Source organism: Gadus morhua, chromosome 12 (assembly GCF_902167405.1).
Source record: "Gadus morhua chromosome 12, gadMor3.0, whole genome shotgun sequence".
NCBI lineage: Eukaryota > Metazoa > Chordata > Actinopteri > Gadiformes > Gadidae > Gadus > Gadus morhua.
This window is the reverse complement of record NC_044059.1, coordinates 4,384,387-4,398,627: the sequence shown is the minus strand read 5'-3', so window position 1 is coordinate 4,398,627 and position 14,241 is coordinate 4,384,387. Positions and strand designations below refer to the sequence as shown.

At 46.0% G+C, this 14,241-nt stretch overlaps 1 protein-coding gene across 14 annotated transcripts in view; it reads left to right on the top strand.

Moving 5' to 3' along the window:
* The window catches only part of fryl (furry homolog, like), a 72,336-nt gene that overhangs the window by 21,869 nt on the left and 36,226 nt on the right, over positions 1 to 14,241 (top strand). For 11 of the 14 annotated variants that reach the window (XM_030372359.1, XM_030372360.1, XM_030372355.1 and 8 more), the window contains 12 exons: positions 5,082 to 5,290; positions 5,592 to 5,645; positions 7,347 to 7,486; positions 7,743 to 7,836; positions 8,712 to 8,791; positions 9,325 to 9,405; positions 9,676 to 9,844; positions 10,192 to 10,284; positions 10,906 to 11,004; positions 11,226 to 11,327; positions 12,885 to 12,929; positions 13,834 to 13,937. In XM_030372359.1, coding sequence (XP_030228219.1) covers positions 5,171 to 5,290; positions 5,592 to 5,645; positions 7,347 to 7,486; positions 7,743 to 7,836; positions 8,712 to 8,791; positions 9,325 to 9,405; positions 9,676 to 9,844; positions 10,192 to 10,284; positions 10,906 to 11,004; positions 11,226 to 11,327; positions 12,885 to 12,929; positions 13,834 to 13,937 — 1,181 coding nt within the window. In that variant the 5' untranslated portion in view covers positions 5,082 to 5,170. The remainder of the gene's footprint in view (positions 1 to 5,081; positions 5,291 to 5,591; positions 5,646 to 7,346; positions 7,487 to 7,742; positions 7,837 to 8,711; positions 8,792 to 9,324; positions 9,406 to 9,675; positions 9,845 to 10,191; positions 10,285 to 10,905; positions 11,005 to 11,225; positions 11,328 to 12,884; positions 12,930 to 13,833; positions 13,938 to 14,241) is intronic. The other 3 variants (XM_030372356.1, XM_030372358.1, XM_030372364.1) reach the window with 1 other exon arrangement.

Here is a 14,241-nt window from a genome sequence, read left to right as displayed (position 1 = left end):
AGTTATTATTTTCCAGACAGTTCAAAGTGTAGCTACTAGCCTGCATTTAGGATAGATATATTCTACAAACACCCAGTCTTTGTTGCATTTAATGCTCTACAATGCTTTCAGTGACCTCACTATAGAGAAGCAAAACTTTATAAACAAATCATAGGTTTACAATGCAAATGCATTTGCAATGCAATACAAAGCAGCAACAGCGAATGAGTCCAACGTCCGATTCACGGTGAAACACACCCCTGTGTACACATCTTGCATTTGTTAATTTCTTGAAACGTTTGAAATGGCAAAGCCACGTTTTGCATGCCTTGCCCCGGTCTTGTTTTGCATGTGTGAGGTAATAAAGGCAAAGAATATTTCGCCATTTCGGCTAAAATAAGTTAACCTATTTGACGTGCCTTCCTCTTTACTCTTTTGTTTGTCTATTTCCAAGTTGCCTTATCAGGTATGGCCATATGAGGACAGTCTCCAGGCCTAGGCTAGTGTCAGCCCCAGAATGAGCATGACCAGCTAAACACTTTTCTTTTGGCCCGTCAGTGTTGCAGTCTTCCTGTAACGCTATCTCACCCATTCATGTTTACTCATTTGAAGGATTGCAGCTGCTACTTCCTTTTTTTTATTTTTGTAAACTTGCCCGATTTAGCTTTACAGTTCTTTCTTTTGTGAAAGCTAATGGAAATTTTAGGGTTAGGTTACGAATATTGTGATGTCATGTCTCAATGTCAGGATGTGGCCCTTAAAAGTTAGATGCTTGCTATTCCTTAAAACAACTAACCACTGAGTAAACACTTTTTTTTTGTCCTCCATTTGCTCCTTTTTCTAATTAATACCCCCCACTTCTCTCCCTCTCTGCCTCCATCCTGAACGGGCTGCCAGCTCGCTGCAGCGGGCCTCTGAAACAAAGAGGCAATGCCTCGTTTCAACCATTCTGCGTTACCCTGCCAAACAGTCTGTCCACCTTCTCTGTCTCTCTCTCTATCTGTCTGTCTCTCTTTGTCTCTGTCTGCCTGTTGGTCTGTCTCTTCATCTCAGTCTTTCATTCTTTATCTTGGTCTCTCTGGCTGTGGTGACCCTTTTTCACTTCACACCAACCTGTTCCTATGTAACCTCTGTGCACGTGGTGTACAGGACAGCCCTCATATGAGCTTCCAGAGTTATCCAGCACTCCAAGCAGTTATTAGTTTTAATAACACACTCCTGCAAAGGGGACACAACCCTGTTACGTCCCATAGATCGCCAAATTAGTTTCAACATGAATCTTTCGTCTTCTGTATTTCACATTGAGGAGTGTGTGCGTAGTGCAGTCATTAGTCACTTTGAAGGAATAACGTGTTAGGACGAACCACTGAGACTCGCTGCTGTGTATGCCATGACATCTTGGAGCGAGGAAGAGCATGCCTGTGCTCCCTTCCCTTGTTGACTAGCAAACTGAACACCCATGCGATATTTTTGCATACCAACACAGTGTGGCGTGTTCTGTGCTCCATTGTTGCTGGTTGGTCACAGAGCCTGACAGGCCCTGGGCAAGGCAGCATTTTTACTGGGAAGACGCTGGAGTCACCCTGGGGTTGTGTAAGCCTGCTAGCAAGCTTGATGACTGCTGCAGCAATGCTGGGGCCTGGCCTATGTCTTACTTAAATTGATACTGGATTTTGAATACGCTTATAACATAGATGCACCATGGTTTGCAAATCCACCACGCATATCACATGCTTAATTAAATAAAGCCTGCCGTTGCACATTTGAGGGAGCTATACTGAAATTGTTATGAGTATCATTGCTTTATGTAAGTATCATGCTGGGATGTGAATGTGCTCTGCTGCGTCAGATGACCTGACACAAGATAAGTGCCTTGGTGCTATGCAGTGGTGTTCTTCTTTTGGAGCTGCTGCTACTTGGTGTGCTAAGAAGACACTGTTTCTAAAGTAGAGCGAGAGTTCAAAGTGTTCTGATCTTCTGCTCAGCCCCCAGTTAGAAACATTCTGATGGATTAATTAACCATTGATAAATCATTAATATATAGTTGATTAACAATCGCCTCAAACCTCCACTATTTTCACATCTAAGCTGATGACACCATTTCATTGGCAAGCCAGGTATTACGCTAGGCCTAATTCTATTGTGTGTGTGTGTGTGTGTGTATATGTATATGTATATATATATATATATATATATATATATATATATATATATATATATATATATATATATATATATATATATATATAAATAATAGGCCAAGTGTAATACCTGGCTTGTAGGAAAACACCAGTAAACACTTCACACACAAATGTTCACGGCAATTCTCTTTTCTTTAGTGCTAGAAGTTTGTCTTGGCATTTGCATAGGGATTTGAATGAAAGGACAGAGCAATGGATCTCCAGTGAAAGCTTAGAAAGAGTCATTGCAGTTTGCTGGGACTCCCTGAAACAATCAGTCTCCTAGACTCACCGCTCTGCAGTGCACACAGAAATGTTTGGGGGTGGGCAGTGGATTGGCATGTCCCAAATTACTTCCCAATGAGAGAGAGGTAGAGGGGAGGGAGGGTGATCAGGAGACTTGGCCCGGGAAAAGATGCCTTGCATTTCTTTCCTTAGTCGGTTGTAGAGTGGAAAAGTACAAACAGCGTCGGGCTGCTCCTATCTGTGAAACAGTCGGCCCTCGAGCTGGCCCAGGGACAGGCAGAGGGAGAGAGGGCATGAGGGGGAGAGGTTGAGAGAGAGAGAGAGACATAAGGAGTGAGTGAGTGAGCGAGGGGGGGAGAAAGAGTGGCAGAGACTGAGGGGGGTACATGCCGGTGATCAGTGATTGGTGGTGGGGAGCTGGCTATGTGACATCATCATCATCAGGGTGTTTGTGGAACTCTGTAAACAAAGAGGATCTGTTTGAAAGCCTCTCTGTGCTACTCAACAGCATTTCTACTACAACACACACCCCTCCCCTGTCTCAAACACAAGCAGATAACACACACACGGTCACATAACACACATTCTTTACTGTGTCGCAACGCACATTCCCACATGGTTACACACGACACATTTTCATATTGCACAGTATGCACACTAATGCACACCAAGGTCCAACACAGAAGTAAGACTGTAAACTGTGTTTTCTGTTGGACTTTTGGTGACTGTTTGCTGCCTGCTTTAATGTGCCAGGCCCGGCCTGCCTCCCTACCGGTCACTGGGTGTCAACATCTTGACTTCCTGTGAAAAAGTCATCCATTTTCTCCCCATTCCTCCCTCCCTGACTATTGTTTCAGAGTTCTGGAAGGAACACGCTGTGTTTCTCTGGAGACCAGGAAAACAGAACAAAGTTGGACGGGGAGAGAGAGAGAAAGAGAGAGAGAGGGAGTTGGTTACTGGCCAGAGCTCCAGTGACCGCTCTCTCAGCTAGAATGTATTCAGTGTACACCACATTAGATCCACTGTGGAGTGTGTGGACAGTGTTGGATCTAGTGTAGACTCTATTGAATTCAGTGTAAACTGTATTTGATCAAGTGTACACTGTATTGAATTCAATGCTGGCCATATTGGTTTAATTGAGTGTTGTGCAGTGAGGGCGCCGGGTGTGTTATTGCTGTTGACTGACTGTGGGTCCCACATGTACAGAGGCAGGGGCTCCCCAGGCACGTTTCCCAGGTGACCACACCGGGAATGTCTCATGGCTTGCCTCGGTAAACACCACAAGGAGTGGGCGGGCCTATTTACTGTGCTCCTCTTTTCTGTGTGGGTGTGTGTGTGGGTTTGTTTGTACAGCACTTTGCAAATTGTCTCTACAATGGGCCTGTTTGCCATATTCCATTGCTGTCCATCCCAGGCCGATGGCTTGGTTCTTCATTCGCTAACTCTCTATCCCAGGCTGCAGAATTGCATGTGTATACCATGACTATCGATCTCAGTCTGCAGTCCTGGGATAGATGGTCATTCTGATGGAGCCAGTCGCAAATTGATACCCGTCAATCCCTAACGTCTCTTTGTATAAACGCATTACCCGGATGCCAGTGAGAAATGGTTTGAGTTCATGTTCTTTTGGGTGTGTTTTTCACACTCACAGGCGATAAGATAAGGTCTGAACTGAAGTGGATCAGGTGGTATGTTTTCTCTTCGTAATAAGAAGCATTCACCTTAACATCAAATTTGATATATTGGTGGAAATGTATACGTTCTTCCAGTTGTACCAAAAAATCTTCCTTTTCCTGCTGGGTGTTATTGAATGAAATATGTCCCGTTTTGTGCACTACAGACCATTTTGTTGAATATCTATAGACTGGTTGGTTTATGTTATTGTTAGGTCAATAATGTCCCTTTTTGGGTGTGTTATTGAGTGTTAACTCCTCCTCTATAATCCCATTTGAATTTCATTCCTTATTATTTTGAATACTCGCAATATAGATGTTTAATGTTTAATAATCACATTTAATATAAACAGGCTAATGTATTGCTAATTCCACGATCCGCATGTTGTTGTAAGACATTTTAACAGTAAATAATATTTGGCACAAAATAATATTATATTAACTCTGCCTCAACGTCGTTGATATAATAAGCTGTGCTGTACGTGGCAGTGGAGAGAGTTGATTCACTCCTCAGGTTGGGTCCCTTATACATTAAACGTGATGGTATGTTGCGAATCTTTTCCCACAACAATAAAATAATAACTTAATGACTTAAATAGTACTGTTGACATACAACAAGATCTACAGCGTTGCAACGTTATGACATGGCGGAGGTAACGGCCTATTTAGGTTTCTCAAAAGGTCTGCAATTGTATCGAAGCAGTTTAGTTTTGAATAGCAACTTGAGCGATGGCCTAATTTAGTTATTGAACAGCGAAACAACCTAAAAAAACCATACCAAAACATGTGTAAAAGAATGAACACCCAGTTATCATAATCCGCCTCATCCGTGATTATTATAGGAATAGGCCACATATTCGCATCACGGCTGAAATAATTAACATTTGAACAGCAATTTCAGAACTAAAACAGTATTCCTTTTTTCACTATTCGGATTATAATCAACCCCCGAATTTCGTTCCAAAAGCCCTGGTGTGTAACCAGCATGTGTTCTCTCCCACAGCCTCGCCCCCAGTCAACAGCAGTGTGAGTAAACGTCGTGCTCCCTCCTCGGTGACTCCCCTGGCGTGGGAGAAGCGCAACACCGACGCCATGTCCAGCATCACCATTGACCCCGAGCTCAAGCCGGGGGAGTTCGTCATCAAGAGCCTGTTCGCCGAGTTCGCCGTGCTGGCGGAGAAGAAGATTGAGGTGGTGATGGCCGAGCCGCTGGTGAGTCCGGACCAGAGCATTGTGCAGCAGTACACCTCTTCCTGGTTTATGGGCAATATCGGCTCTTGATAATATTCTAGGGATTGGCTTGCAGTGCCCAAGGAGCCCATCCTCCTTGGGATAACTAACACTGTAACTGTCTCTACTGTGTCTTTTCCCGCCGTCTCCTTGTCTCCCCTCGCCTCCTTTCCTCCCTCCTCTCGCCCTCTTCCTCTCCTCTCTCCTCCTCTTGTATCATCTCCTCGTCCTTCTTCTCTCGCTCTTTCCGTCCCTCATCTCTCCTTATCTCCTCTCCTCCCAGGAGAAGCCCCTCTCCCGGTCCCTGCAGCGAGGAGAAGATGCACAGTTTGATCAGGTGAGACCTCCTCAGTTTTGCGAACTACAATGCAAAATACTTTCCCTATCACAGGCCTGGCCCAGATATCTGTAAACATTGTTTGACTATTTTAGTGAGCCTTTAATTATTGTTGCCCCATGTGTTTTAAATGTTTTTTGTACAGGTTTAAACTTATCCAATGTACTAATGTAGTTATTCCCTGTCTTAAAGGCATGCACTGTGAATGCCTCTCAGTGCATCAGCATCAGCATATCCATCGAGGTCTCGCTCAGAATATCTAATGGTTACTGTATGGTTAATGTTAAACCCATTAGATCGCCGCATTATGGATTAAGGTCACAGGGTTATTGAATATCGAGTCTTGCAATGTTTTATTCAGCCCCACCGATGTAGACAGTCCCCGGGTCCGATGGCGTTGGCTCCGGCCTTCTGTTAAAAGTCGTGACCATGTATTGATGGGCTTGGCCCGACGGTGGCCGTATTCTGGCCCGGTGGACACTTTTAAACAATGGACCTGACTGCTGCAGAGTGCTTTGTTCAGCGTTACACAAAGCCAAGCAGCATCCACTGCTATATATCCAGCTGTCGCTATTGTAAGTGACTTAGAGAGAGAGGTAGAGGCCATAAAGAGGGGGGGGGGGGGGGGGGGGGGGGTTGTAGAATCGCTGTGTCATCCTCGGCAGTAAGTCAGTGGTGGGGGCTTCGGTCCGTCCCCACGGCAACACCTTGCATAACTCCGCTGCCTGTCATCCAGCGTCACTGTACTGGCACGCACAAGCACACACACCTATATCAATTTATATAACGGACCTACTCTATGACTACTTTATACATAACAACATCCTTATATGCATTAGTGCATTGTTGACAATTGATAGCAGGCATGGAGCAGAAAAGCGTGACGTTTTCTGCAAGTCAGTCTTTCTCTGCCTGGTACGTGGGTTCCTAAAATACCCCTTATCTAACGGTAGCCTGGTGCTCTAGTTTATAGCCGTCATTGCACATTATACAGAAGCAGCCAGACACAAAATGGGACAGCTGCGACAAGGTTGCCTGATACACTTGAGCTTCTTGTGTACCAATGCTACCTTCAGAGGTGACGCACCCACTATACAGGGGTAGCTTGCGGAATACAAGGACTACAGTATGAACAATTCGGTTAAACCATCACAAATAATGTAGATCGAATTCGGAATTTGGTGCCCTGAACAGGTGGTTTTCTAGTCTGTTACGGGGAGCAGGACTTTTATCGTTTTACTTTCTAAAGCCGTTTCTATTGACGTCATCAGAGTGCTGATGAGCCCCTGTAAAGAGGTGGGCTTTGCAGGCTGCATGTGCTTGACACCGGTCGATAGGATAGAAACACCATGCTGGGCTCAACATGCCATCCGACACGGCGCTTTCGTTTGCGAATCAATATTCAATATAGCCTGTATTTCCCCTCGAAAAACAAGGTCACCATCGCCGTCACTGATCTCTCTTTACGATCTCTATACAGGATCTTGACCCCCGTATGTAATCTCGCTATTTAAGGGGATCTCGCTATTAATGCATGGTCTCGCTCTTTAGACAAGATCACGTCCTGGATGGGATTTCTGTCTCGGGATGCGATTTTGAAGTTGGGACGGAGCTTGTTCCACACGGGAATTGCATTGGTCTTCTAAGGACTGAGATGGGAGGTTGCAAGCATGCGGTGCTGACTGTCCTGTTTCCTTCCAGTTAATAAGCTCTATGAGCTCCATAGCGGAACACTGTCTGCCCTCCCTGCTGCGCACGCTCTTCGACTGGTACAGACGGCAGAGCGGCACAGAGGACGAGTCCTACGAGTACAGGCCTCGATCCAGCACCAAGTCCAAAGGGTACTGACCTAAGATCCTCCTCCTCATGTTCTCATCATCAGTCACTTCCTGTTCTCATCATCACTTCCCTCCTGTGGGCATAATCAATTATTTTCTGTTCTCATGAAATGTCGCTTCCTGTCCTAATCCTAAATAACTTCCTGTACTCTAACTTAATTCCAATGTTTTCATTATAATTATACTGCATCGAAACTGCTGCAAAACCTTGTTGTGTTGGAGTTTTCACAGTGTAATCTCTATCCCTTTCTCCTTCCAGTGATGAACACCGGGATAAAGACTACCTATTGGAGCGAAGAGACTTGGCCATAGATTTTATGTTCTGTTTGGTTTCAGTGGAAGTTTTGAAACAGGTGAGATGTCCCTCTCTACAGATCCCCAGATTTGACTAGGAAATAGTCCAGGGCCTCGCTGTCCAGTAGCTTATAGCACAGAGGTCACTGCTCTCTTTGAACCAACCTCCGTCACTCCTCTCCATGGGATCTAGTTAACAGGAAGTGTATTGATTTCCAGGACTTCCTGTCCTACCTTTGATAACAGGGGTACCATGGCTAGGGTCGCCGCTTAGTTCAACTTTCTCGTGGCTGCTCATCAGAGCGGCAGCTAATACACTGGCTGTCTGCTCGGTACCGGGGCGGATAATACAGTAAACACACAAAATGGCCGCCCACCAGCCCGTCCTAGGCTTTGGTTTAAATCTGTTTACTGGTGTCTGAGTGGTGCCGGAGAAGCGCTCCGATCCAAACCACACACTGAACCCAAAGCCCATGGGACCATAGCTAAGATGTCCTTGGCTGAGCTCCTGGAGCAAAGGGGGGGAGAGGAGGGCTGAGCAGAGGAATGAGGAGAAGAATGAGGAAGAGGGAGGAGAGGAATGAGGAAGGGAGGAAAGCAGAAGGAGGTTGAGGGGAGAGGGCAGGACTGCAGGGAGGACAAATTTATAGGGGGAGAGTGGAATGCGGAGGAGGAGGTGGGAGGAGAGGCATGAGAGGAGGGTGAGGGAAGAGCAAGGGGGCAGAGGAGAGAGGTGGGAGAGGAATGGGAGGAGGGTGGGGGTGAGGGAGGAGAGGGCAAGGAATGAAGAGGGGATAGAGAGATGAGGGGAGGGGAATGAGGAGGAGGAGGGAAGGAAGAGGAGTGGGAGGGGAGGGGAGGAATGAGGAGGGGGAGGAGATGTATGGGAGTATGGATGCTCCAAGTAACACTAACGAATCCCTCTGCGTCACAGATTCCTCTTCACCCGGTGCCAGATGCTTTAGTACATGAAGTTCTGAACCTGGCATTTAAGCACTTTAAACACAGAGAGGGGTGAGTAAACAAACGCACACTCACATGCACACAGAAAAAAAGTTGTCACATTTATATTTAAAACATGATTGTGGAACTGAATTGTTTATGGTCAACGTGAGTTGTACTCTGCCTCAGGGAATGGTGTGTGTGTGTGTGTGTGTGTGTGTGTGTGTGTGTGTGTGTGTGTGTGTGTGTGTGTGTGTGTGTGTGTGTGTGTGTGTGTGTGTGTGTGTGTGTGTGTGTGTGTGTGTGTGTGTGTGAGAGAGAGAGAGATCTGGGCTACTTTATGAGCTGGCCTCATAATGAATGTCACTCTAAGAATACACAGTTGCTTCGGGTTAAGTAGAAATTAGTAAACTTACAGCACTCAAGAGATGGGAACAGCTGGTTACAGCCATGCTGAGAGGAAGACGGCCCTTGTTATCTTGATTTATAATGATAACGGTCTTCATTCCCAAAAGTGATGAATCAAAAACATGGCCAGTGACTGTATTAATGACTGTAGGAGGGTTGATTAACAGGAAGTTACATTTGTCTAAATCCATTTCCAGGTACTCGGGGCCTAACACTGGGAATGTGCACATCATCGCTGACCTTTACGCTGAGGTCATTGGAATTCTCACACAGTCAAAGTAAGACAGCCAAACTCTCCGCCTCACTTACCATTCCCAACTGCTTACACAATTTCCAAACCCCTTAAGCCATCTTGAAGCTTCCAGGGATAAACAAATAAAATGGACTTCACTTTTTGGAGATTGAAGATCTCTTGACTGCCTGAGTTGTTAGCCATCTTGGGGTTAAGCACATTTATTCTTGGCCCCTAGCCTTATGTTAGTGGTTAGATATCTTGGCATAACCTGTCCCATTCGCATTGACCGTGTGTGTGTGTGTTTGTGCTCCAGGTTCCAGGCGGTGAGGAAGAAGTTCATCACAGAGCTGAAGGAGTTGAGGCAGAAGGAGCAGAGTCCCTACGTGCTTCAGAGCATCATCAGCCTCATCATGGGCATGAAGTTCTTCCGGGTCAAAATGTACCCCGTGGAGGACTTTGAAGCCTCCTTTCAGTTCATGCAGGTATGTCGGGTGTCTGTTGTACTGAGTGCATGTGTGTTGTGAAGCGTATTCAACCTGAAGGAATGGAATTCTGCAGGATTTTTGCTTCTATGTAACTCAACCTCTCAAGGTAGATTGCTCCTCTCGCTTTATCATGTCTCTTTCTTGGTACCAAGAAATGTCTCTTTCTAGTACTTCAAACCATCTACAATCATAGGCAAATGTAGATGCTTATCCAATAACAGTCCCTATTTGTCTGCTATAGCAGGATGTTAGTCTGCGGTTCTGGGTTTTTAAATAAAGCCGCAAGTCCGGCTCGGTGTTTGTTCTAACCTGTGTGTTCCGTGGTCGGGCGGGGCTATCTTCAGGAGTGTGCCCAGTACTTCCTGGAGGTGAAGGATAGGGACATCAAACATGCCCTGGCCGGCCTCTTCGTGGAGATACTCATCCCTGTGGCTGCAGTAAGGAGAACATTACATGCACTCCCCCACCCCCCCCCCCCCCACACACACACACACACACACACACGTCTCTATTGAACTGAATTACACCCCTTAGACACCCCTCCGTTCACCTATATTACCTACCTCACATTAAACCCTTGCATACAAAGCCAACATACACCCCCCAAATACACTCCTACATTCAGACACCCCTCCGTTCACCTATATTACCTACCTCACATCACCCCTCACATGCACAGCCCAAACACACTACACTGTTGACCTATATCACCTACCTCACATTCACCCCTCACATACACAGCCCACATACAAACTTCTTTTTTTATTTTTCACCTACAGTATACACATTCTTTATTGTGATGCTGGGCCTGCTTACGACCGGCATGTACCCTAATACAATACAACATTTATTATGCAATAAAATCTTGGCGTAATCATTTCTCAATGGTAGAATCATTTCCATTGAAGAGGAAGTCTGTGTTAACAAGCCTGAGCCGATCCTACTTCAGTCAGGTACTCTTGAGTCAGGGTTTTGCGGTATAAAAACACCTGGCTCGCTGTGGAGGACGCCCAAATTCCTGTTTCTATGGGAACTCTAACATGTTCTCCCCCCAACAGGCTGTGAAGAATGAAGTGAACGTGCCCTGCCTGAAGAACTTTGTGGAGATGCTGTACCAGACAACCTTCGACCTAAGCTCCAGGAAGAAGCACTCTTTGGTAAAAAATGACAAAAGGAAGACACCAAATTGTTGTCTCTCTGTCTCTCTCTGTCTCTCTCTGTCTCTCTCTCTCCCCCCCCCCCCTTTTGTTGTGGTTCTTGTCTCTCCACCCAGGCCTCTCTCTCTCCTCTTAAGTGTTGCTGATGTCTATCTATCCAGACCTCTGTCACTCTCTCTCTGTTTTCTCCCTCTATTGACGCTGGTGTCTCTCGCCCCCAGGCCCTGTATCCCCTTGTGACGTGCCTGCTGTGTGTGAGTCAGAAGCAGTTCTTCCTCAACAACTGGCACATCTTCCTCCAGAACTGCCTGTCGCACCTCAAGGTACAGTCCACCTACACCTGTGCACCCTACACCCCCCATGTCCTCACCCAGACCTGGCCTCAACCAAGCGACCCCACCCTAGCCAGACCTGGCTTTTGTCTAGGATATCCAGCTGAATCCTCTCCCCTGATGATGGCTAATCCAATAGCATACCTTTTAAAGAATCCTAGGACCGCCATTAGTAAAGAGGTTAGCAAATGTTGCTGTACTGGAAGAGATAATGTCTCTTCTCCGCGACATTATCGCTTCTATGCTGTTGATATGAACCCCAAAGACTCCCTCCAGTAGTTAGGTAATCACGTTAGACTACATTGAACATGAGCCCGCCTGGTGAGTATGTACATGTAGGAAGGCACTGTTGACACAAGATGTCTAGACAGAGCAATCTGTTGTCTATATGAACAACGTACTTCATCTGTGGTAAACATGCTTGTCTAATTTAATGCTTCTTTTTGTCCTTATAATTCAGAATCTGTTTTGGGGATATTTGTATATCTCCAGCAATCAAACCAATGAATAAATACTGTCTTTTTTTTTTTTTTTTTAACCCTGAACTGACTAACCCTATTGTAAGCCAATCACATCCTGCCAACCTCTTGTCAATCATTACCTGTCCAGCCCAATCCTTTCATGATCCAATGAGAACTGCTTTTGTGAACCAATCAGAAATCCTCTTTTCGTACACCATTCCGGAAAATCCCTTCTGTCTGCCTACCGCAACTGTTCCTCTGCTAATTGATTAACCTGTCCCTTTGAAGACCCTGCTGCACTGGCCTTGTTTCCCGATCAGACATGTTCCCTGTCATTCCCACCCTTTCCTTGCCCTGTACCGGTCGTCATTGTCCTCTCAGTGGTGTTCAAAGATTCAAGGGAGCTTTCTGAATGGGTTGTTCACTGGGATCATGCGGATCCATTTGAGCTCTGGTTGTCGTAATAGGTGTTTGTGAGGTGACCGATGGGAATTGACCTGTGTTTGTCTGCTTGACGGTGCTCGTGGTGGTGGACGCCGCATGGTTCTGCTGTGGGAGAGGTGATCCTTCCTTGGATCTTTTGAACCAATAAACAAGGAACTGCTTAGTCTGGGCAATGGGGAAAATAATAAGAAGTTTATGATGTGTGGAGGGTGAAATTAAATAGTGTTACCAAACAAGATAATTGGGTGAATCAGACTCCTAATTCATTGCAAAGAGATTTTCAACCATCCTGCATGCACATCCCATAATTGTCCTTTTTCTGATCTTGTCCCGACAATCCCCCCTGTTTGTTTCTGTGTGTGTGTGTGTGTGTGTGTGTGTGTGTGTGTCCGTATGCCTTCTCTCTAACATACAAAGAAGGGTGCTCTCTGCACAAGGCCATCCTGGACATCTTATCCATGTTTGTTGAGCTTTATCACTCGAATGTAGTGGCAGGCTGTCACAGCTTCTGTCAACATTTTTGTTTTTCTGTCATGTTTATTTCTGTTTCCTCTAACGTGCATGTCTCCCCCCCCCACCCTGAACCCTGCACGGGTGTCTGCTGTGGTTTTGTGTCTGTCTGGCGTGTCTTTACTCTGCCCAGATGCCATCTAACAACAGCATCAGAAAGCAGATTGAGACGTTGCAGGTGAGTTTCTAGTGCGACTCCAGCGCCCACTTAAACCCACCCTCCCACTTGAACCACCTTCATGGAAGAAATCGGCGCTCCTATCCTCCCACCTCCTTACCCCCTCTGTTTCCTGAGCTGACGTCTTCTGACCTAGGGTACGGTAACCGCGATGGCCCAGGAACCGTATTGGCCAGTAAACGTATACCGGATTTAGTGCTTCCACGTCGTGGAGCTCTCTGCATTGTCTTGGGGTTTTCGCGTCACAAGTGTGTTACACATTAAGTGTGTTGCACATTAAGTGTGTCACTACAGCAGGCGTTATTTGCAAAACACCTGCTGGGGCTTGCTGGCAGTGATGAGCGCTTCATGTCTGTTACGTTGTCTTCCTACTGGTGTGAGCTTGAACCAGCGAGTCGTAATCCCTCTTGTTGTCCTTACTACTTCTTCTCTCGTCGGGCTCATCTCCTTTGCGCTCCCGCCTCTGCGCTCCCTGAGAATATTTGTCACAGGATTATGGTTGCCGTTGGCAAGCTATTTGGTAGTACAGTGTGATTGCAGACTCTGAACCCACTGCACGCGTGCATTATGTAGTCGGATAAGGCCGGACAACCAAACACAGACTCCATTCGATCCAATGGGATAGACTTTACTGGCTGAGATGGACTGGGAGTTTGAAGTGAACCCCTGGCGCTATTGTGTGTTTTTATGTCTTTGTTGCGCATTCTCAACGTCAAGGGTTTAAACTGAAGAACAAGCCCCTATCGGTCAGCGAATTATGGGACCTTGCATGAACCTTCGAATTGTTTATGGGTTTTTGTCTGTGTTTTGAAGGATAGTCTTAATCATCTCCCTCCCTTCACACGAATAACAAGACGATAATGCTAGTTGGCAAGTGCTTATGGTTGTCCTCTCTGGTTGACAGAACAAAGACCCCAAGATGTCGCGCGTGGCGTTGGAGTCGCTTTACAGGCTGCTCTGGGTCTACATCATCAGGATCAAATGTGAGAGCAACACTGTAACTCAGAGGTAAGCACCACCCCACAGCCCTGCCAACAAATCAAACGCCTCGACTTGTCCGTGTAATAACTGTCTGACCCTAACCTGCTCCTTTACGACCTGTCCAAGTATTTATTGTTCAACACCTATCCGCTCCTAAAGGTGCTCTATGAGAGATTTAATAGTTGTAAAGAAAGAATAAGAGCGATGAAAATAGTGTGAGAGCACGATTTTGAAACCTAACGCCAAAAAACAACAACCTTCTCTGCCATTTAGAAGTGTTGCATTTCACTGTTGCACTGTGAATCGTCACTGATCCGTCCGGTATTAATGT